The sequence below is a fragment of the Primulina huaijiensis genome, chromosome 2 (genome assembly GCF_012295235.1).
Source record: "Primulina huaijiensis isolate GDHJ02 chromosome 2, ASM1229523v2, whole genome shotgun sequence".
NCBI lineage: Eukaryota > Viridiplantae > Streptophyta > Magnoliopsida > Lamiales > Gesneriaceae > Primulina > Primulina huaijiensis.
In genome coordinates, this window is record NC_133307.1 from 22,175,122 (window position 1) to 22,196,747 (window position 21,626).

General features: G+C 34.9%; 5 protein-coding genes across 8 annotated transcripts; 3 read left to right on the plus strand and 2 right to left on the minus strand.

Annotated features, from left to right (window-relative positions):
* The first annotated feature begins 53 nt into the window (after window positions 1–53).
* Window positions 54–2,721, plus strand: LOC140960009 (WAT1-related protein At1g09380). The gene is made up of 7 exons (XM_073418112.1): window positions 54–318; window positions 957–1,019; window positions 1,102–1,218; window positions 1,288–1,534; window positions 1,653–1,811; window positions 2,083–2,234; window positions 2,362–2,721. Exons 1-7 carry the CDS (start codon window positions 140–142, stop codon window positions 2,534–2,536), a joined length of 1,092 nt encoding a protein of 363 aa, XP_073274213.1. The 5' UTR covers window positions 54–139; the 3' UTR covers window positions 2,537–2,721.
* Window positions 2,722–3,184: 463 nt separating this feature from the next.
* Window positions 3,185–5,938, plus strand: LOC140970164 (ADP-ribosylation factor). The gene is made up of 7 exons (XM_073431796.1): window positions 3,185–3,320; window positions 4,110–4,262; window positions 4,440–4,510; window positions 4,757–4,876; window positions 5,219–5,337; window positions 5,506–5,587; window positions 5,700–5,938. Exons 2-7 carry the CDS (start codon window positions 4,115–4,117, stop codon window positions 5,703–5,705), a joined length of 546 nt encoding a protein of 181 aa, XP_073287897.1. The 5' UTR covers window positions 3,185–3,320; window positions 4,110–4,114; the 3' UTR covers window positions 5,706–5,938.
* Window positions 5,939–6,698: 760 nt separating this feature from the next.
* On the minus strand, window positions 6,699–11,527 carry LOC140970173 (ABC transporter I family member 20-like). The gene is made up of 7 exons (XM_073431808.1): window positions 11,171–11,527; window positions 9,540–9,673; window positions 8,895–9,014; window positions 8,104–8,199; window positions 7,842–7,994; window positions 7,679–7,756; window positions 6,699–7,183 (listed from the first exon to the last, which is right to left on the minus strand). Exons 1-7 carry the CDS (start codon window positions 11,340–11,342, stop codon window positions 6,947–6,949), a joined length of 990 nt encoding a protein of 329 aa, XP_073287909.1. The 5' UTR covers window positions 11,343–11,527; the 3' UTR covers window positions 6,699–6,946.
* LOC140970181 (Golgi apparatus membrane protein-like protein ECHIDNA) lies at window positions 9,942–18,905 on the minus strand. Of its 2 annotated transcripts, XM_073431827.1 has the most exons (7): window positions 18,746–18,904; window positions 17,436–17,492; window positions 17,138–17,341; window positions 16,969–17,028; window positions 16,551–16,677; window positions 15,723–15,816; window positions 9,942–9,953 (listed from the first exon to the last, which is right to left on the minus strand). In XM_073431827.1, the coding sequence occupies exons 1-6, from the start codon at window positions 18,758–18,760 to the stop codon at window positions 15,728–15,730; spliced, it is 552 nt and encodes a 183-aa protein (XP_073287928.1). In that variant the 5' UTR covers window positions 18,761–18,904; the 3' UTR covers window positions 9,942–9,953; window positions 15,723–15,727. The 2 variants fall into 2 exon arrangements, with proteins under 2 accessions (XP_073287928.1, XP_073287920.1); XM_073431819.1 differs by lacking the exon at window positions 9,942–9,953 and having other exon boundaries at window positions 15,362–15,816; window positions 18,746–18,905.
* On the plus strand, window positions 12,296–15,198 carry LOC140970197 (uncharacterized). 3 transcript variants are annotated; one of them, XM_073431834.1, is made up of 4 exons: window positions 12,296–12,418; window positions 12,814–12,946; window positions 13,041–13,209; window positions 14,856–15,198. In XM_073431834.1, exons 2-4 carry the CDS (start codon window positions 12,887–12,889, stop codon window positions 15,050–15,052), a joined length of 426 nt encoding a protein of 141 aa, XP_073287935.1. In that variant the 5' UTR covers window positions 12,296–12,418; window positions 12,814–12,886; the 3' UTR covers window positions 15,053–15,198. The 3 variants fall into 3 exon arrangements, with proteins under 3 accessions (XP_073287935.1, XP_073287949.1, XP_073287943.1); XM_073431848.1 differs by having other exon boundaries at window positions 12,307–12,418; window positions 12,689–12,946; XM_073431842.1 differs by having other exon boundaries at window positions 12,310–12,418; window positions 12,640–12,946.
* Window positions 18,906–21,626: the final 2,721 nt, after the last annotated feature.

Consider the following 21,626-nt stretch of genomic DNA (forward strand, 5'->3'; position numbering starts at 1 on the left):
TATATATATAATCCCACCTCTCTCTTTATATTGTGTGTATATATATGACCTCTCTTTCTAGCTCCAGATATTACTTATATTTCAACTCATTTTCTTCTTAATTTCTTGGGTTTGTTGAGATATAGAAATTAAGAAGAAAATGGTGCAGGGAGATTTGTTTCCTTTGTTGAACATGGTTATAGTGCAATTGGGGTATGCGGGGATGAACATTATATCAAAACTTGCTATGGATTCTGGGATGAACCCTTTCGTCCATGTTGCTTACAGGCAAATCTTTGCTACCATTTCTCTCGCCCCTTTCGCCTTTTTTATGGAGAGGTATGTGAATACGTACGTTACGCTACGCATGCATGCTAGCTACATTTTCTCAATATTTTTAATTTTCACTTCCGTTTTATATACGAATAAAACTTTATTTGCATTCCTATCAATTCAACCTCAAAACTGTCTTCTTGAAAAGTAATCATGAGGGAAACTTGTGGTATTTGCAAGTAGTAATTTTATTTGAGAAAAAATGGTTCTATATATTGCAATTAATCTGATTTATTTGCAGTATACGCAAACTAAAGATAATGCTATAAATTTTCTTATAGTATTGCTAATTCTCTACGTTTGTAATTTAGTCATTATTAAGATATTTTTCAACCCAATACTTATGTTTTTACTCTTAATCCTATATTATTTTCAGAAAATTGTTATATTTTTAGAGGAAAGAATTAGAGAAGATAAAACCCAAACGTCATGAAACTAATGAAGTTGGTAGGGTTACGTTACACTTGTTTGTCATGCACATAAAACTAGCTGGTATGTTCATTCATTCTTAATTCGAATTATACATTAATGTCAAATAATAGNCATACACAAAATTAGAATAAATTAATTTCCAAATCATGTAAGTTACAATCATATATTTTTCCCGGTATAGTTTCTCATACTTGTCAGACATATATGAACAGGAAAACGAGGCCAAAATTGACAAAATCTATCTTGTTCCAAATATTCTTGTGTTCCATCTTTGGGTAAGTTGTTAATTACACAATTCGCGACTTTCGCAGATGAATATATTATATATCTTAAGTAATCACTCCTATGTGAATGCAGGGTTACTGTGAATCAGATCACATATTTTGTTGGGCTGAAATATTCTACCCCAACAATCGCATGCGCCTTGAGCAACATAAATCCAGCGGTCACTTTCCTCCTGGCTGTACCTCTAGGGTAACTAAACTAATTAAATATAAGATTAACAAAACATTCTTGAAAATATATATGTAATAAATTCGACAGATTGGAGAAACTGGTACTTAAAAGCAAGGCGGGGCAAGCCAAAGTGTGGGGAACCATAATATGCGTGGGCGGTGCGCTGTTGCTGTCTTTCTACCATGGGCAAGTAGTGAACATCGGGCAGTCGGGCATTCATTGGAAATACGCAGAGAAAACGGGAACCAAGAATTCCATCGACCATGTCAATTCCTCGGGCCCTTTGCTTCTCGTTGCAAGCGCTGTTTCTTGGGCTGTGTGGTTGATCATCCAAGTAATTATCCATGCATCCGTTTTTTGTATCAATTGATACCCCCAATTCATCATTAATGCATGTCTACTAATAATTATTTTGTTTCTTGTTAATTATTTGTTTTTAAATATTTATTCAGACAAGACTGAGCAAGCAGTACGTGGCTCCATATTCAAGCTCCGCGTTGATGTGTTTCATGTCCAGCTTTCAGTGTGTGATTATAGGGTTCTGCTTCAACCATGATTTATCAGATTGGTCACTCAACCACACCATCAGGATTGTTTCAACTGTCTATGCGGTATTTATATATATTATATATAATTTATGTTTACTTAAATTAAAGTCCGATTCCGATCTTTTTTTTAAATATGAAAGTGTTTTATGTGACATCAAACCCATGACGCCACATAAAAAAAAGGACTCGAAAAATAAAGATAACATATTAAAACTGAAATTCGAATTGATGATCAAAATCGCAAAAAGACAAACACAACTAAATTAAATAACACAACCAATTATATATGAAACAAATACTATAAAATTGCGAATTGAATTTGGCCGGTTTCCAGGGAATCTTTTGTTCGGCGATGGCATATTGTTTAATGACATGGTGCATAGAAAGGAAAGGGCCTCTGTATGTATCGGTTTTCAGCCCTTTGCTTCTGGTTATCGTGGCTGTACTCAGCTGGGCTCTACTTCAAGAAAAACTATACACTGGCACGTAAGGGATCTATTTTAATTTATTAATTCTTGCATGCGCATTAATTACTGCATCAAATTATATCATCAAAAAAAATAATTAATTGGTTTTGATTATTAATCTGTATGGTGGATGCATGCATGCGCAGAGTTGCGGGATCAGCATTGATTGTGTTGGGACTGTATGGAGTCTTATGGGGAAAGAACAGAGAAATGAGCTGCTCTCTTCTCCATACCACTGACGAGCACTTCGAAGAAGAAAAGTCAATGCACAAATTTGACCTGGAATCAAACGTCGCCGCTTCTGTTCAGTCAACGACTTAGTTTATTCATTAATTAATTAATTGTGGGTTGCAAAAGAAAATTAAGACAACATCAGATTATTAATTTAATGGATTCTCCTAAATTTGTCATAATTTAAGAGAAATGTTGTACTTATGTTGGAATTCATTTGTTCGGATCACGTTTACGAGTACTTTTTTTAAAAGTAAATTTACAAAAATAATGTGGTGTTCATTTCTTACACTAGTAAAAATCGACCAAATTATAAATCAATGGTGATATATTATCATTTACCATTTGACATTTTAAGTATGGTTGACGTGACGTCAATGTAAAATTCTATAATGATTGATGTAATGTCGATCATTGATAATATATGAGATAAAAATTAAATTTTGACATCAAAGTTTACCAAAATTATAAAGAAATATATTTTGGCAAAAACTTGTCTGGAACGATCTCACGGGTCATATTTTGTGAGACGGATCTCTTATTTGGGTCATCCATGAAAAAATATTACTTTTTATGCTAAGAATATTACTTTTTATTGTGAATATCGGTAGGATTGACCCGTCTCACAGATAAAGATTCGTGAGACCGTCTCATTAGTTAATTTCTTTTCAATAAAAGTTAAATAGAAATTCCATGGAGAAAATGTATGATATTTTATAACAATATATTTGTTTGAATATTAAATTTAATTAATTTGACGCGTGTAAAATTTATAACAAAAGGTAAAGAAATAAAATAGAGCCGTCTCCATCTTCTGAACACAATCTTAACCTCTTGTTCCCAAATCATTCCTTTTTCCCCAAATTTATATCAGGTAAGCTATTCCTTTCCTTTTGATCTTTCTTTACGTGATTTGCGAATGTTAATGTTAATTGTAAGCGAGTAAATTGCAGATGTGAGCTTTGAATTAGATCTCTCTGTATGTTTTTTTTTGAATGTTTGCGAACCGTGTAGGCTTCATGAAATACATCGATTTGATCTGGTTTTCATGGTTTCTTATGTGCAAGTGAGGGATCGTTGAATTTACGACATAAATGAGGTTTTTTTTTCCTGTTATTTGGATTGAATTTGTCGTTGGTGTGATTTTTTCACAACTTTTTGATCCATGGGTGCGATTTCTCCATATTGTTTATATTGGGAAAAGGTTATGATTGTTTCAATGGTCAATCGTAATCGCTAATGATTATAGCGTAGTCAAAGAAATGCTTTGTAGATCATGCTCAATTACACACACACACACACACGTACGTCAATGGATTTAAAATTTTATTTGAACATTACACTTTGCAAATTCTGCAAAATTGTTTTGATTGGGAGGAGAGAATTAAGAAGGCAAATATATATAGCAATGGCTTGTTTCATTGCTTGCCTGAGTAAATTCCCAGAAGGATTGCAGTCGTTCTGCAACTCTGAGACCCACTGAGTTTGTATGTTTTTTGCTCTGTTTATGTTACCAAACTGCTTTAACACGATCGTGTTCTATGAGTCTATATTCTTATTATTTTGAAATTAACAACTTGAAAACCACAGGCATTATTATCACTTATCAGTGCTTCCTCGGGAAACTGAGTCCTGAATTTTATTTTGTTGGTGTAACTGACAGCAAAGATGGGGTTGTCATTCACCAAGCTTTTCAGCCGACTGTTTGCCAAGAAGGAGATGCGGATTCTTATGGTAGGTCTTGATGCTGCCGGTAAGACCACAATATTGTACAAACTCAAGCTGGGAGAGATAGTGACAACCATCCCAACTATTGGTATGATAAATAGTCAATATGACTGTTTAACATTATGGAACTTACTGATCATGTTAGCTTCAAATTTATTGGGTTCATTTTTAAGTTAATTTTACTTTGTTTGTGTTTTCTTCCTTGGAATTATTTAAATATAAAGTGATCACCTTTTCTAATTGTCAAATTGACATTCTGTTGTAGGATTCAATGTGGAGACTGTGGAATACAAGAACATAAGCTTCACTGTCTGGGATGTTGGGGGCCAAGATAAGGTACGTTGTGTTATAGAACATTTTTGTCAGCTTCCCCCCCCAACCCCCCAAAACCTCTATACCCCTGTAAGGTTGGCTATATATGACACAGGAAATTTTGATGATATTTTGTACATGGAATCATGGATTGTGAATTGTGGATATATTCACCCGTTCTTTATTTATTGATCACTTGAGCTTAAATCATTTGACCATCATAATTCATACGCTGCCTCTCTTTATGCATTTCAATTTCCATTGATCTAGATCCGGCCATTGTGGAGGCATTATTTCCAGAACACGCAAGGGCTGATCTTTGTGGTCGATAGTAATGATCGAGATCGTGTTGTGGAGGCTAGGGATGAGCTGCATAGAATGCTGAATGAGGTAATCGAACTATTTCATTAAATAATTTCACCTGTATTCAGTAGTATCCCAATGGTAGGCTGCCTTGCTGGCAGAATTGCATTATCTAGTCGACTGTGAAGCTATCGCAGTCACCCTCCGCAGAAATAGTGGTGAACCCAGAGCTTTAGATAGAGTGGGGGCAAAATAATTTAAATTTTCGAACAAAAACTTGATTTCCGGGAAAATTTTGACTTGTAGAAATGGTTGATTTCAGTTTTTCAAGTTGAGGGAAAGCGGATGCAATTCTCCTTGCCTTTTTTCTTGGCAGAAAATTTGTAAATGCTTAATCTAATAATTTTGGCAATGATGTGATTACTTTAGGATGAGCTAAGAGATGCAGTGCTACTTGTTTTTGCAAACAAACAAGATCTTCCAAATGCTATGAACGCAGCTGAGATAACTGACAAGCTTGGACTTCACTCACTCCGTCAACGTCATTGGTACTCCCTCTCTCTCTCTCTCGTTTGCGTGAAATTTGTCTGGCCTAGGTGCACTTAACAGCATTATTGTTTCAAATTCTTAGGGAAATAAAATGTATGCGCACACACATATTGATAGTCCGTCCCTCTATGCCAACTAATTGAGATTTTTCTTCATATTTGGTTCAGGTATATCCAGAGCACATGTGCCACCTCTGGCGAGGGCCTTTATGAGGGGCTCGACTGGCTCTCCAACAACATCGCTAGCAAGGTACAATTCTTAATTTTGCCCCTGAGCTGATTTTACTGTTTTAATTGTTCTTGTCGTAATTGCAGATTCTAATCATTCTCTCGTACTTTCTTAATTTGTATTTTTGTGACAGGCTTAAGAAGAGATGTTGGATGAATTATGGGCTCTTTGGTATCTTAATACTCGTCAAGATATTTTTGTATTCTCTGGTTTCTGTTGAAATTATTCTCGTGTTTGATCATTTCTTATTTTGAACCGATGCGCATGTCTGTTGTGTAGGTTAAGATTTCACTTTTGTTGTTTAAACTATTATGCAGTTATTTTCCAGTAACTAATTATACATATAATATATCATTTGGTTATTGAAATTAATGCATGGTATGTGCAGGCTGTCCGTGTCACCTCGGGAAGTATTTAGTGATTGCACAAAATGTTTTTTTAAATTTGAACAAAAATATTATCAGTCAGATTAGTCCGCAGGCTATGTCATTAAAGGAGCTGATTGAATTAGAAATCAAAATTTTAGATCAAAGGTCGGCCTGAAAGCAATTTAAGATGAGAGTAGGCCAAGTTTTTAAGATGGTTTGTGCATATTATATCTGTCACTCCCAAGTAAATGTTTTCGCCGAATCTTCAGACTTTTTTCCTCCTAAGATCTATGTGGGAGGCTAACTTTGCATTTTTATCCTTTTAAATTGAGTGTATTGGGTCGTTTCTGTCCGATTAAACATAAAACTTCTTACAATTCAAAGATGAAAAATATACGGTATTTTCTTCAAATTAATTGAGGAAATCTTTTTTGTAAATTTATATCCTAAAATAAAGTGATTAGTGAATTCAACGAAATAAAAAATAACGAGAAATTCAATGCAAAATGCGACCCATTGGATGAACAACGGCTTCGAATTCCCAAGAATAACATGATTTTACTGCATAAAATTTTCAAACTTCGGGCAATAAGGATCATATGGTATTTTATGTCAATGCAAACTGTAATCCATGAGGAATGGATTATACAATGTTGTCCGCTGGACGACAAGAAATGAAATGTAGATCACAAAAAACGAAATATTAAAACGAATAACATAATTTTACTGCATAAATTTTCAAACTTCGGACAATAAGGATCATATAGTATTTTATGTCAATGCAAACTCTAATCTATGAGGAATGGATTATATAATGTTGTCCACTGGACGACAAGAAATGAAATATAGCTCACAAAAAAATGAAATATTAAAACATAAGGAATTACTATAGTAATTCAATTTATAAGCATTTTTATTGGGACAAGATGAAAAAAAAGCCAGGAAAATCGGCCATATAGTGGGAGGATGATAGTTTGCAGCCAGGTACAGAGGTGTGAAAACTTCTGTTTTCTTATCTGAGGACCCTGTTAGAGCTGAAGGAGAAGCTTTCTTCACCGGCTACAGTTGAATTCAGCCTCCCAGCAGCCCACCCGTTATTTAGCATGCGGACAGCAGTGCGAGCTGGATCACCAGCTACACGACTGCCTTCGACTTTTTCATCACATTCTGGAGTACCATTAGCTTTTCTCTCTTTTCTTCGCTGCCGCTCATCATCTCTCTCTTTTCTCAGCCAACTCTCCACAGTTCTCTGCAAATTCATAGACTCGAGGTAGCAACTAAAAGGTTTCTCAATGGACAAAAGTCATTATCTTAAGACGGGTTCAGAACTCGCTTTCATGATTCATCTGATATTTTCCACTTCTGTAGACGTTATGAAGAAAATCAACAGAAGGCACAAGATTCATGATTGCGTCATTTTCAGCTCTGAAATGCTTATTTCTCAAAATAAAACTTCACTTCAAACCACTACACAGGAGAAACAGCCAACTAAACATAGGACGTGTAATATGAATGCTTTAAGTGCCACACGGTTTTTGAAGATTAAATAAAAAATAGATCCCATAATTGTTTGCGAGATAGTACAAATTGACATAAAGAAAATTCAACTCGACTTATTTTCTTACCGCAAGCACACAAGTACCCATTAATCATTATGAATTAGAACCTGCTCCACCCTTCACCTAATTGAATGGTCACAAAAACTCGAGTCGAAGTGCTTTATTTTTAAAGGAGAGCAACTAACCATCAGTGACAACTTGCTAATATCTTTGATTTTATTCATTGGTGTCACTAGCCGCAACTTCCCACGAGCCACGTAAGCCTGATGAAAATTCAAGACGATATCCAACACGTGACGTATACCACTTATAATGCAGTCAACATTGAGGAGCTAAAATGAAACTTACAATATGTGATGGCCAGCCCTCAAGACCATCAAAAATATGAGTTGCATAAATTATTGTGGCACCCCGTTCTTCACATTCTTTCTTTAGAAATCTTAGAAGGTCAGACCGTGCAAGCACATCTAAGTCAACCGTTATTTCATCGAGCAATAGTACCTAACCACAAGAAGCATAACCAAACTGGCTTGAAGTAGAGGTAAATAGACTGAGAAAAGTTTGGAAACCGGGTATTTCTTCCCCAAAAAGAAAAACAATAAGTATTCACCTTGAATGGCTTTAGAAGGCCCATACATATTTGAACCCTTCTTCTTTGACCATCAGACACTTTATGCATTCTCCACGACAAATCAATACCCAACACCTACACCAAAAGAACCAACCAGTTCACTTGTGACTGTACAAAAAATAATCCATACGATTGCCAAAGACATTGCAGAAGAATGTGCAGGATGGTTACAAAAGTGCGTATCCAATTAACGTTCCTAGTTGCCCTACTATTTCATATTACTTTAGCTTGCGTTTGGATTGAAATGCAGGATTTGAAATGACTCCATATAGGTGTGAATTTGAAATACACCACAATAACTCAAAAAAATAACTATTTGAGATTTGCAATTCATTGCCAAGTAGATTTGCTCAATCAAACCAATGGATTTGTTATTATGGAAATTGAAATACCTAACTTCAAATCCATCAATCAGAATGCAACCTTAAAGTCTCTAATGTTATTTCACATAGATATATAGTGCTAATGGTCGGAGTCAAGATTGACATGTTGTAATTAATATAAAACCCCGATATATTTACATGGTCCACGTTTTCAGGAGAAAAGGCTTGATTCAGTGAATATTAAGTCAACGAAAAAGAACAACTTAAAGCCTTCTGTGATGCCTTAGCTATCTTTCAAGAAAGTGAGTTCTAAACAACTGTAGCGAGAAGCATTTATGGAACAGTGACAACTAACATGACCATGGATGGAAAAATTAATGTCGAGATTTAAGGTCATCATTATGAGTAAAAGGGAGCAAAACCAAAAAATAAAGAAAACTCTTATACCTTGATCAATTCTTCTCGTCTTTGGGGATGGATTCCTGCAACCCCAAATATCATTTTCTCTGCAGAAATTTCCATCTGAATTGGAACCTCAAAACCAGCAAAAGCAACTTCTCGTCTCCACTAAATACAAAATATATCTTTAAAATCAAATCATTTCAGAGTCACATCCATACCATAAAACAATAAACATTATAATCAAAGAACACATTATTCACTTCATATTTGGAACAGTCTATTCCTTCAAATTAAGCCACCGTCAGCATTGAGAAGTGATTTCATAAGAAAATATGGACTAAAAAATAATTATCCTTACTCGTGGAATGATATGGAAGAACTGCAATTAAACCAGAAAAAACCACTCACTAATAGCCAATACATAACTTGCGATGGCTCGATTTCTATTAAACTAAAAAAGACACAAATAATAAGCAAAAAGACACTCTAAACTGAGACATCGAAAGTAAGTTTCCATGAGAGTGAGACTAGCCCATCCTTCACTGTGTTTTACTACTCTGCTCTTGCTTAATTCTCACAGCATTTACTACCCAAAAATTGAATTTCTATAAGCAGCTGTAATACAGATCACCTTGACTTGTGTTAACCACTGACACAATAGGGAAGGTAAAAATAAAATTTAAAACCAACCTCTCCACCAAGATAAGAGAGGTCTCCTGAAGCCGTCAATGCTGTGTCATGAAATGCGGATCTTCCCAAAACCTTTACCATCTCTTGTTCCACCATATGCTTCCCACCAATTATTTTCAGTAAAGTTGTTTTCCCTGCTTAAATTCCGTACAAGAAAAATCAATTGTTTGCAAGATTATACAAAAAATGCAACAGACACCTGAAAGAAAAAGGAGTAAACATAAAAAGTCTCCATAAAAAATTTCTTTTCCCTGAAAACCCTAAATCACATAAGCATTTACAGTATTATTGCAAATATGCTACACCAGAATTGTTTCAGTGTTGGCTGACAGCCATTGGATCCTAAAAAGAACTATGCATTTCACGATTCAATAATTATAAACCAACAGTTAGAACAATAAAAATTTTGTATAAAAAAGAAATAAAAAGAGAGGAGAATTGACACTGTATTATAATGAGTACACATAAATCAGTTTATAATTAATTAAAACTTGATTGTATTACCTTTTGACATTTTATTGTAATTCGATTAGTACAATCAGTAGTTTGTTAGGATGTAAAATATAGAAGAGCAGTGAGATCCAGAGAGAGGGATTAGACTTGTGCATCATCCTATAATTCCCAGAGGAAATCTATCATGTGCTAAGGAAACTTGGGGTTTTAGCACATGGGAACTGAGGTTACCCAATGATAGCTCCTTTTCAATGATGCCCTAAACCCCCAAGTTTCTTTGTTTCAAATTATTGACCATTTTTGGGGCAGTGAAACTTAACTGAGGTTACACTACGATAGTTCCTTTTCCATGTGCCCTAAACCCCCAAGTTTCTTTGCATGGTTTTACCTATTAGAATTGTATTCCTTTCTGTGACAATAGCACTTTCGGCCATGACACAATTGTACTTTACAAAAAAACAAAATATGGACCCTTTCAGACAGTTTTGTGGATATACATACAGATAGGAAAAGGATAAAAGTATATAAATGTAAAGTGTTCACATTTTGAAAAATAATAAGAATAATCAAGATCAATTTCTTCTCTCAGCTACATTTTTATACTATCTTCACTGACAACTACATCTACATGAACCAAGTCATAGTATCTAGAATTCATTATTCCGGTGTATGTCTGACTATAATAAGAAACTAGTCAATTCAGAAGGAAGAGAACATGAGAGGAGGAATAACCGAATAAGGGACGAGGAGAGGATATGAGTTTCCTTGACGACGACTCAATTATGCCTTTTCTTGTTTCATCAATGTGGCTAACATTACATTTAACCCACACAGCATATCAACAGTTTGGCAACTTGTTTCATACTCAATTATGCATTTTCTGGTTTTCATCAATGTAGCAAAGATTACATTTAACCCAGGCAGCATATCAACCGTTAGGCTATTAGTTTCATACACGACATATGACTATCATATGCTTTGCATGCTAACAGGCGCTGCTGCTCAATTGCCCATTCGCCAATTGGTTCATTTCCAACTCTTGAACCGTATCAAGAAACTAAGGCTAGTTCACTGTGATTGCTTATCCTAATGATAACCAAACAATCAAGAATCGATTTTTACTGAATTATCCGAACTAAAAGAAAGATCTGAAAATCCTCAATGAAAATACAAAATACCCGCGCCATTGGAACCAACAAGAAGACAACGCTCTCCGGAGTGGAGAGTGAGGGAAAATTCATCTATCAAAGGGGTGGAACCCGGCTGAGGATGGCCATAGATTCCTGGGTAAGTGAAGCTGAGGCCGTTGATCTCCACCGTGGGTCGAGAGTTCTCCTCCTGTACCGCCATTTCTTACCTCGATCAAGCTATCCCTTCTTCTTCAATGGGAATTTTATCGGGGAAGTTTGGTAGCGTGCATGGCTACCATTTGGACACCATTGCAATCATCAAAGTTTGGCTCCGGTCCTCGTCTCGTTAAATGTCATTCATTGCTCATTCTGAAAATTATTCATTTTGTCAACAATCTTAGAGAAATGACATACAAATGTAAAACAATCTGAAAATTTTTCATTTTGTCAACAATCTTCGTTTTTAAACAGTATTTTCGTTCTTGCTTTTCAAACAATTAAAGACTAATTTTTTTAAAAAAAAAACTAGAGACTACGATTTTTTCCTCGTAAATATTTATGTAAAATAAACATATTTTTATATCTTTTTTGTTTTTATTCGATTTATTTGAATATTTTTCTATTTTTCCCAACAAAACTTTTTTTAAAAAATTGTGTTTTTTATTGAGGGATAGTTGGGTGTTTTCACATTTTGATGGAGTTTTCAGGAGAGAGGGGAAAAATATTTGGCAGGCCTCTTCTATAGTTCTTGAGCAGGTCTCTTGTAAGACAGTTTTACGAATACGGATCAATTCTATCGATATTACAATAAAAAATAACACTCTTAGCATAAAAAGTAATACTTTTTCATAGATGATTCAAATAAGAGATCCGTCTCACAAAATACGACTCGTGAGACCGTCTCACACAAGTTTTTGTCAAAATTCTTAGACAGATAATTATTACAGATATCATAATTTGTCACATAATCATAACAAAAATGTTTATTGATTTTTTACTTTAAAAAATGAGTTTTGTGTATTTTTTTTATTTAGATTATAAGTTAATTTTTGCTTAATTTAATTAAAATCCACAAGACTATGGGTACTCATTTTGTTTCTTCAAAAATAATGTTAGAGAAATATTTAATATTACGAAATAGTAATATTTTAAATAATCGTATTTTTTTTTTCTAATCTACAAATTTACCTACTGCCACAAAAGCAAATGCCAAACACGGCTTAAACCTTCCAAAATCATCCCAAAATTTGCAGCTTCCAAGATCATCCCAAAATTTTCTGAATTCGGAGTCCAAAGGTAACTTTCTCCTTACATCTTTGTGTTTGTATGTTTTCGAGTTGGTGATTTAAGGTACGAGCCTTTGTCGTTTAGTGATTCCGATTGTGGCAAATCTGTTGGATTTAAATTGATTATTGGGATCTGGGTTTGCTTCTGTATATTCATTAGCTGGAATATTGTTATTGGAAATAGGCCGCCTAAGTTTTCACAATATTTTTTCTTCATTTATCGGGAAACAGCCAGTACTTGATCCGCACCCTGGAATTTTTTGGTGAATTTTTGACGAAGGTTTTATGGATGTGATGGTGGTGATCTGCCTAGTAGCTTTCTGAACTTGATGAAAACCGTAGCAAATTGATGCAAAGCCCGTAGCAGTTGTTGGCACTTACAATCACATTTTCATTTTTGTTCAGCATAACATCAATCCCTGTGGAGTTTCCACTGAAGATTCCGAAATTAAGTCTCGATTATAGTACCTCATAGTCAATGGCTGCGATTTTCAGCCTCTATATTATCAACAAATCAGGCGGTCTTATTTTCTACAAGGTTAGCACATACACGCACACGCCCTTATTCTATTAGTCAAGCATTGTCAGTTATATAAGAGATGAATTAAAAGTTGCATCTTTATGTCTTCAAGGATTACGGGTCAGCTGGAAGAATGGATACAAACGATAGTTTGAGACTAGCAAGCTTGTGGCATTCAATGCATGCCATATCTCAACAGCTGTCCCCTGTTTCTGGGTGCTCGGGAATTGAGCTTCTTCAAGCTGATACTTTTGATCTTCATTGCTTTCAATCTCTCTCTGGTGTGAAAACAATCTCTCTCTCTCTCTCTCTCTCTGTTTTTTTTCCCTGGCCTGCTTTATCTTTCATAAGGATGATCAGTATCTTGTTTTGTTGTTTCTGTTGTTTTCTGGGATCTGTTTTTCCTTGTGTACGTTGTAGATTGTGGCAGATTTATAGTATTAGTTACACCTGATAGATAGAGAGTAAAAAGCTCAATCTCAAACAATTATAAGAAAACATTATTGATGTATAAGTCTAGGTTGCCAAAGGTGAAAATTATCCATCAATTTGAAGAATGTGGAATCAGTGGAAGTGATTGTAGCAGTACTTGCTTAGCATCGTTGGCTCAAATTCATAAAATTATGTCCAATGTCCAAGTTCTGGAATATATATTTTTAAAAAGAAGAAACATAAAGATAAAGAATAAAACAGTTTAAGCTATACTTAGACATTCTAATATTATAATGTTACATATTACATGAATGAAACAAAGGTTGAAGAGCAATAAACTAAGATCTACTTCTGTTTTTTTGTGCATGTAATCCATGCAACAACCTATAGCCTTAGCAACACTTGAGTTAGAAACACTCTAGCGTGATACAAAATTCTAATTTTAGGAATTGGTAGATGAAGAAAAACACATCCGGTGCCGTACGAGCAAGCTCTTGATTCAACGTCGATGGGACTTCCAAAAGGAAAGAACAACTTGCCATGCATCCCTATCAACTTTGGAGTCATGTAAAGGAGTTCCCTTTTCACTTTTATACCCACCAGTTAGAAATTCTACACTCCTAATGACTCGAGTTCCTAGTTAACACCAAATTTCATTAATCAATAATATTGTACTAGATAAATTGCTGTAATTAAAATAGTGCTCTCATCCTTGTAGAATTTGCGCTAATCCATATACATGGGATTCTATCGTCGTTAATGGTTGTATACTTTTGACTCTCCATTTCGGTGGTTCTTACTTCGTAATGGTGAAAGAAAATTATCGGTTTTCTTTTTGCACACCCTGACGAGATTTTGGAATTATTGTCGAACTAGTAGAAGTATTGAGAAAGTGGTTTCCAATAGTTTATATTAGTATGATTTAATATATATCACTTTTTTTGCATCTGTTTTATACTTATTTTGTATGCTCTTTTAAAGACTTGTGTCAAGTGTAGTTGGAGATTGCTTGGTCAAGTAAATGCAAAGATAACTCTGAATTGTTCAGTCTGATTTGAATTTTCCTGAATGATGATGACTCATCAGCGCGCCCTGATTCATCTAAAGTAAACATAGTTAAATGGCCCGTTAGAATGAAGCTCCAGACTAAGCATCAATAGCAAGTCCTGCATTGAACAAATGATTGAGCACGGGTAGTCGCATATGATCCCTGCACAAAAGAGCTCCATATTCCTTGTTATCCTCTTTGTGAACGGTCGACTATGAACAGAAGCTGAACGGAAGATTGAAGACATTATCAGTTACATTGACTTGATTCTCTATTAATTTTATTCTTGTAATGGTAACTTTCATTCTGATTGATAATAAATTTTGGGAATGTTGTAGCTAAGCCCTGAAAGCTTTCTTAATTCAAAACCTGTTTCTTCATCGTTTCTGGTTGTCAAAACCAACTTATTCATCAATGAAAATATGCTAATCACTTCTTTTCTTTCAGGTACCAAATTCTTTGTGGTCAGCGAACCTGGTGTCCAACATATGGAGGGTCTCTTGAAATGTATTTACGAGCTATATACCGATTACGTTCTGAAGAACCCGTTTTATGAGATGGAAATGCCAATTCGTTGTGAGCTCTTTGACATTAATTTGTCGCAAGCAGTACAGAAGGATCGAGTTGCTTTATTGGGAAGATGATTTGACACCGTGTTCATGTTTTTACCTTGCGCTCATGCCATTAATATGTCATTGGTGGATTTGATTTCAATATTGGATTATGATCAAAACTTAATGAATGATATTGTTTTTGAGAACTTGGCGGTCATAGATCAACTTATTTCGTTTATGATCGTTGCCCATTCGTACAAGTAAAACTAATCCCACGTGTGAGAAGACTGAGTTGTTAACAAAACAACGTCAACCAAAAAGTCAGATGATGGAACTGCTGCTCTATTTTATTTTTTTTTTAAATACTGCTGCACTATCTTCTGTCTCCTTTAAATTACAAGATCAAATATTTATGTTATTCCTAAAAATTTCCCAAAATCTCATTCATAAAAACGATGAAAAGGAGACCAAAACCGCTTATCCTTTGCCCAATAAGCCTGGTAATAGTTACATTTTGAAGTACATAGAGACTCCATACATCAACATTCTTACAAATACAAAAATTCATCAGCATGAGGCAACATGAGGTAAAAGCAACAAGATATATCAAACAATTAGATTCCTAACAAGGTCTCAAATGGAAACAGGGTCTCAAATGGAAACAATACAAGATCCTCTTCCACTTGGTGGTGATATATGTTGTCACTATAACATGAAGTACGAAAATTGTGTAGGTCATAGACCACTAATTCTTCCAAACACCATTCAAACGACACTAAATGCTGATTGAATGGTCGATGAGAATCGAGACGCAATGGTCTGCGTAGCGAATGCTTGAAGCTGCTTCTTAGCATCTGGGAGATGAAAGACCGGTATTATTTCTCAATGAGATCAATCAAACGAAAAACTAAAAACAAAATTTGCCTTCAAATTCCGAGCTATCTCGATGAAATTTACGTTCCTCATTGCGTCCGGATATGAATGAAGACTCATAAGTAAAACCTTTCCGTCGGTACGACATAGTAACTAGCCCCAAACTAATGCAAACTAACAACAAGACTTGCACGAGTAGCAACTTCATGTAAACAAGAAGCACCGTGAAAGTAAGTTTCAAAATGAGAGATCCCTTGTAAAACCAAGTGAGTCATTTATGTGCATCCAACGACTTTTTTCATGTTCTCTCTGTATAATGGTACAGAACTGATGTTGCAGCAGTACCATGAGTCACAAGCATATTCCTACCCACAAATTTGGAATTCGAATAGAACACCACGAACCATCATTTAATACTGATAGATGAAGTACTTTTCAAACTAGCTAGTGTGAGGCATTTAAAACAAAAGGTCATCTCCAGAAACAACTTTCAAAAGAGTTCAAATCCAAAATTGGTTTAGAATATCGTAGTTATTATCTAAAGTGAGGTAATGGAATTTCTGCTCCCCCAAATCAAGTACGTTACAGTTAAGTTACTTTTGAGATCCATACCATGCATTATGCAAAAGACAAAGTAAAACAAGAAGCAAAACACGATATTTGCATTGTAAAACAAGAACCAAAACATGATATGTGTGTCAGTGAGTCCACATACCTTTACGGCATTTGGTAAATCCAACAATATTGGCAATGCTCAGTGTCAAACATACACCAACAACAAGAAGATAATCAGCTTGAAACCTAATGATAGAGAATATAGCAAAGAATATCCATGCGACCGCCTACAAAGAAAAGGCAATGCTTTAGGTGGATTTCAAGATTCCAAACGGAAAGGGCTTCTCAAAATGCCGTCCATATGACAAATGATTGAGACCAAATAGCAAGTAACAAATAAAAGCAATCTTGAAGTCCACCATGATGGCAAATAAGGTTAAATTCCTTAGTTGTTGAAGAAAGTGAATGATTATACAAAGTGTTGAGAGAATACTTTTGCTTATTCTTTATGCTTCACAACGTTCCAGCGACCGCGTGATATTTGAATCAAAATTCTTTAATTTAAGTTATTTGCTTACTGTGAGGTACAAGGTCCACCAGAACAGCCATGAATCCTTCTTGTTCATCCGAGCAAGTGACTGAAAAAAAGAGGATATATGGGTGTACAACATTTATTATCCACTGTAATACAACTTCTAAAATAATGATACAAAGATCAAACGCAACGCCACATTTAAGATGTCTCACCTCTTGGTCGAGACATTCAAATTTCCACACACTTTCACCATCGTCATTTATTTCATTCCACCACCTAAGACCCACCAAGATGCGTCCACTAACGTTCTTGACTACCCAGAAATCAAGAGCAGATAAAAGTACAGTCGCCACAAAAATGATGACAAAACTATCAAAAAACAGAGCAGAAAGAATATAAAATGCCAAAGCAGCTGCCTGTCAAAACAGAGAATTTTTTAATCATTAGGAAATCAATAAATAAAATTAAAATCATAAATACCAAAAAAAACAAAAGGAAACTATATTTAACCTTGAAAAGCACATGGAAGAAGCATATCTTTGGATGAGCATAATTCTCCCCTGACGGCTGGGCACCAAAAAAAAGAGGTGAGCACTCCATCACTGTTTATTAAACTTATTGTGCATATCAGAAAGAAGTTGTATCGTTTTTGTCAATGTAAATACCTTATCTATATTACTTTAGGTATTCAAAATAACTACGATAAGACAAATTCAATCTCTAGAATCAAATGTATACCAGGCAAAGACTAATATTTAACTCTTCTTATACTAGAAGAAATGCACTGGAGAAGGTTCCATCACACAGGTACAACATAAATGTACTGTTTTTCTCATACAAAATGGATCAACATTCGAGCATTACGCTTTTCTCATACAAAATGGATCAACATTTGAGCATTAAACTTTTCTCATACAAAATGGATCAACATTCGACCATTTGCTTCTAAATACTAGAATCCAACACAAAGTAGTCTATGGATGTATTGTCAAAGACATTAACATGAAAGAAATCCAATTAGCGTCAGTACATGGTTAGTTTTGTTTAACTCGATTGGTTAGAACTGAGAAGGGATATTGAGGGCCTGGATGACCCAAGAAATCAACAACAAAAATGGAATACATTTTGATAGAATGCCATTTTAAAAAATGAAAATGTGTTTTTTAGATAGACCACAATTTCATAGCAACGCATGAACTTGTGGCTTTCATAGCAACGCATGAACTTGTGGCTTCAAATACCATCTTATAGAACACTTTTGTCAGATAGCCGTATGCACTTGTATAACCTATCCATCGGACAGAATTCTATCTAATCAAGAATTTACTTAGAAAAACATCAATTACGGGAATAATTAACAGGTAAAGCAGATGAGATAAATCAAACAGAGGATCACCAAATCAAATCATTAAATCAAGAATCAAGATATTCCATCCGTTCACTACATCATTTGCCCCCAGCATAAATCTCAACTTCGAATGTTATCCCAAAACAAATCAAACAAGCTCGAGCCATATCAGCAGCAACCAACAAGGCTGTAACTGCAAGCCTTCAGGCCAACCATTAGCATTTCATCGAATTTAAAAACTTTTAAACAAGAACCCTAAAAACCCACAATTTTTTTCATAAAACCAGCCCAATCAAAAGAAATCAGATCCCCCAAGTCCTAATACAACAAATGTAGTCGATTTTATTACCAGATCACAAAATACAATAGACTTGGTCACTAAATCATCTGTAACACACAAATTAGTAGTCAGAAACGCAGCACGTGTTCATGGTATTCGTTTTGGAAAGTAAACCAGATGACAAAAACTAACAGGGTTTAGATCCATTCTTGGGATGATCGTAGATTTGATGTAGATCTTCAATTCTGCTTCCAATTATTTGATCAGATTTTACAGGTATGTGTGTACACCGAGCTGCTTCTCTTTAATTTATGAATATGGAAGATCCTTGCTGAATATTAAGCTCAAATAGCTAAAATCTGTGAAGGTTCAGTAATTGCAAATCAATCCCTGGATAAAACTTATTCGAAAAACCCCCAATATTTTGAGATTTATTAGAAATATTATAAGATTTTTTAAATCAAAATCCTTTTGTAAGGTGTATAATCTCAAATCAAATTAGAATCACAATTCAGATGCCCAAATTTCTATTTCAATTTCGAGTAGAGGCGAATTTTTTCTCGTTCAATGTCATCACAATTGGAAATTTCACTCCATTTTGAGAATGAAATCATTGATCAAATTAGAATCACAATTCAGATGCCCAAATTTCTATTTCAATTTCGAGTAGAGGCGAATTTTTTCTCGTTCAATGTCATCACAATCGAAAATTTCACTCCATTTTGAGAATGAAATCATTGTTGTTACACACAACTAATTTGTAACGGGTATTTCAGGCTTCCCCTCTCGTAGTATAATCATATTTTCTTCGTCTTGGATTCATAAAATGTTGTTAGGTTTTTTTTTTTTTTTTAAAAAAAAAGAAAATCCATTCTTATGGATATTTGTTTTTATTTCGTGTTCGATTTTGTTTTATTTTTGATTGATAGTGTTTTTTTCCTTGCCATTGTGATTTATGGTTTCGGCTTTGCTAACTAAGCTATTTAAAAATTCCGAATTTTCTATAAATTTGAGCAGTAATTTAACTAAGAGTTTGTTTCTTGTGAGACGGTCTCACGAATCTTTATTTGTTAGATGAGTCAACCCTACCGATATTCACAATAAAAAGTAATACTCTTAGCAAAAAAAGTAATATTTTTTCATGGACGATCCAAATAAGATATCCGTCTCACAAAATACGACCCGTGAGACCGTCTCACACAAGTTTTTGCCTTTAACTAAAACTTTATGAAAGCTGACGTCGATTTTCTTCTATTTTCTCTTCTTTTTTTAAAAAGTTATAATATAATTTTTTATTTCTTAATATGGAGAGCCATCTTTTTTTTATTCGGAGAAGTAAAATAATCACATTTTATTTCGAATAGTTTTTATTTTGTTTCACTTTATGGTCTAAACATAGGGGAAGACAAACATTGTTTTTGTTGTGGGCAAACCTTGTGTTTATGAGTGTCGGAAAGAAGTACATAATCAAGTAACAAATTCAGAGGCGCTACCTACAATTCTCACACGGAACAGAGACGAAGAAATATTGGTTTTAACTCGTATATGGAGAAACATTCACATCTTGTTGTTTCATCTATGTTTATGCAACTTGTAGTATTAGTTCAACCCACAAGTTTAATTGATCCAAAAATTTGAAATGCTTATTTGTGTCTTTTTGTCTTGTATTTTGAGAATTATTATTATTATTAATAATTAATAAAAATCAGGGGAATAAAAAAATATGTCTACATTGCAATTTCAATATGTCGAGTGACTCATTAATAGGAGGGGAGGCGCGAGGAGCCTAAAAGCGATGTCCCAGTGCACAATGTGCGATCTGGAAAATTCCAGTCCACAGGCCAAGCACTTGGGCGCCCCAGCACCCTTTGTGCACAAGCCAGGCGCCGAGGCGCTCATTTTAAGCGCCTCACGCTGCAGGTGTGATCATCAAAAGACGGGTTCAAGACAACTGATACTATCAAATTTCCATCAAATCAAATTCCAAATGCAGATTGATACAACATAACATCTGTTGTACATCTTGGCCATGCAATAGTGATGTATTTATGTCTCAGACATATTCATTATTTGGAAATACATTTCATGTGACATCATAGAGGAATATCCAGAAGCCAGTTTCGAATTTTGTGACAACACATCCCTTATCTTCGGACAAACCCACTGCTAAATTTTTTGGTCTTCTACTTTTTCACCACAAATCTATTCATCTACATATTTCATATTGAATTGAACATCTGAATTATCCGCATCTCTCTCGCTTGTAATATCATATATATAATTGAAACTTTCACACATATAGTTTATCAAGATGTCATATTTTGGACCCGTGCTAAAGTGTGACCTGGTCCAATGATTCTCAGGCTTCTTCGCAAGCCATTCATAGGTAGCTGGTTCAATGGGCTTGAGTTCCTGCATTCCCCGACTAAATTCTTCAATTATTGTCGCCTTTGTCGCAGCCCATATAACACATTATTAATCGACAGGCTCTTGAATCTGTCTTGTTTCATATTGGTGCGTAGGTGTCTTAGAAAAAATCGATGATCTACATACGGAAACAGATCTTCAAATGCAGGAATCAGTCCCTTCTGCTTTTCTGTCGTAAAGGTCCAACTGTCATCATTCAGAGATCCAATATCATCATCCAATAGCTTCAAAAATCATGTCCAATTATCTTTGTTCTCACACTCAACCAATGCATAATATAATGGAAATCTGTTATTATCGAGATCTAATCTCACAGCTGATAGAAATTGTTCACCATTTTTTCCTTTCATAAAACATTCATTAACACCAATGGCATGCCTACAAGAATCTTTGAACCCTGTTCTATGTGCTGAGAAATAGATGTGTTAACTTTGGAATCTTGCACCTTCATCATCTTCTGACAACTTCAAAACTATCGTGTCCCCCCTTCTTCTGATCTTTTCAACTCCGCACAATAACTTCTTATCTTACTAAATCGCTCCTCATGATGTGTCCCTTGCAGCAACTTCAGTGCATTTCTCTTTGTTGAATAAGCCACATTCCTCCATACACTGCATCTGAATTTTCTGCAAATAACTTCTCTAAC

Bases quoted from the DNA above. Each gene is read 5' to 3' on its own strand.
- LOC140960009 (XM_073418112.1), top strand. From the start codon at position 140: ATGGTGCAGGGAGATTTGTTTCCTTTGTTGAACATGGTTATAGTGCAA. The intron at 319-956 runs GTATGTGAATAC...ATATATGAACAG, and splicing joins TTCGCCTTTTTTATGGAGAG to GAAAACGAGGCCAAAATTGA. The intron at 1,020-1,101 runs GTAAGTTGTTAA...ATGTGAATGCAG, and splicing joins TTCTTGTGTTCCATCTTTGG to GGTTACTGTGAATCAGATCA.
- LOC140970164 (XM_073431796.1), top strand. From the start codon at position 4,115: ATGGGGTTGTCATTCACCAAGCTTTTCAGCCGACTGTTTGCCAAGAAG. The intron at 4,877-5,218 runs GTAATCGAACTA...TGATTACTTTAG, and splicing joins TGCATAGAATGCTGAATGAG to GATGAGCTAAGAGATGCAGT. The intron at 5,338-5,505 runs GTACTCCCTCTC...TATTTGGTTCAG, and splicing joins TCACTCCGTCAACGTCATTG to GTATATCCAGAGCACATGTG.
- LOC140970173 (XM_073431808.1), bottom strand. From the start codon at position 11,342: ATGGCGGTACAGGAGGAGAACTCTCGACCCACGGTGGAGATCAACGGC. The intron at 9,674-11,170 runs GTATTTTGTATT...GAATTTAAGCAG, and splicing joins TGTTGGTTCCAATGGCGCGG to GGAAAACAACTTTACTGAAA. The intron at 7,184-7,678 runs GTTAGTTGCTCT...ATGAATTTGCAG, and splicing joins TTAGCAAGTTGTCACTGATG to AGAACTGTGGAGAGTTGGCT.
- LOC140970197 (XM_073431834.1), top strand. From the start codon at position 12,887: ATGGCTGCGATTTTCAGCCTCTATATTATCAACAAATCAGGCGGTCTT. The intron at 12,947-13,040 runs GTTAGCACATAC...TATGTCTTCAAG, and splicing joins GCGGTCTTATTTTCTACAAG to GATTACGGGTCAGCTGGAAG. The intron at 13,210-14,855 runs GTGTGAAAACAA...CTTTTCTTTCAG, and splicing joins TTGCTTTCAATCTCTCTCTG to GTACCAAATTCTTTGTGGTC.
- LOC140970181 (XM_073431827.1), bottom strand. The intron at 17,029-17,137 runs GTGAGACATCTT...TCTTTTTTTCAG, and splicing joins TTGAATGTCTCGACCAAGAG to TCACTTGCTCGGATGAACAA. The intron at 15,817-16,550 runs GTATGTGGACTC...TTCATCTCCCAG, and splicing joins ATTTACCAAATGCCGTAAAG to ATGCTAAGAAGCAGCTTCAA.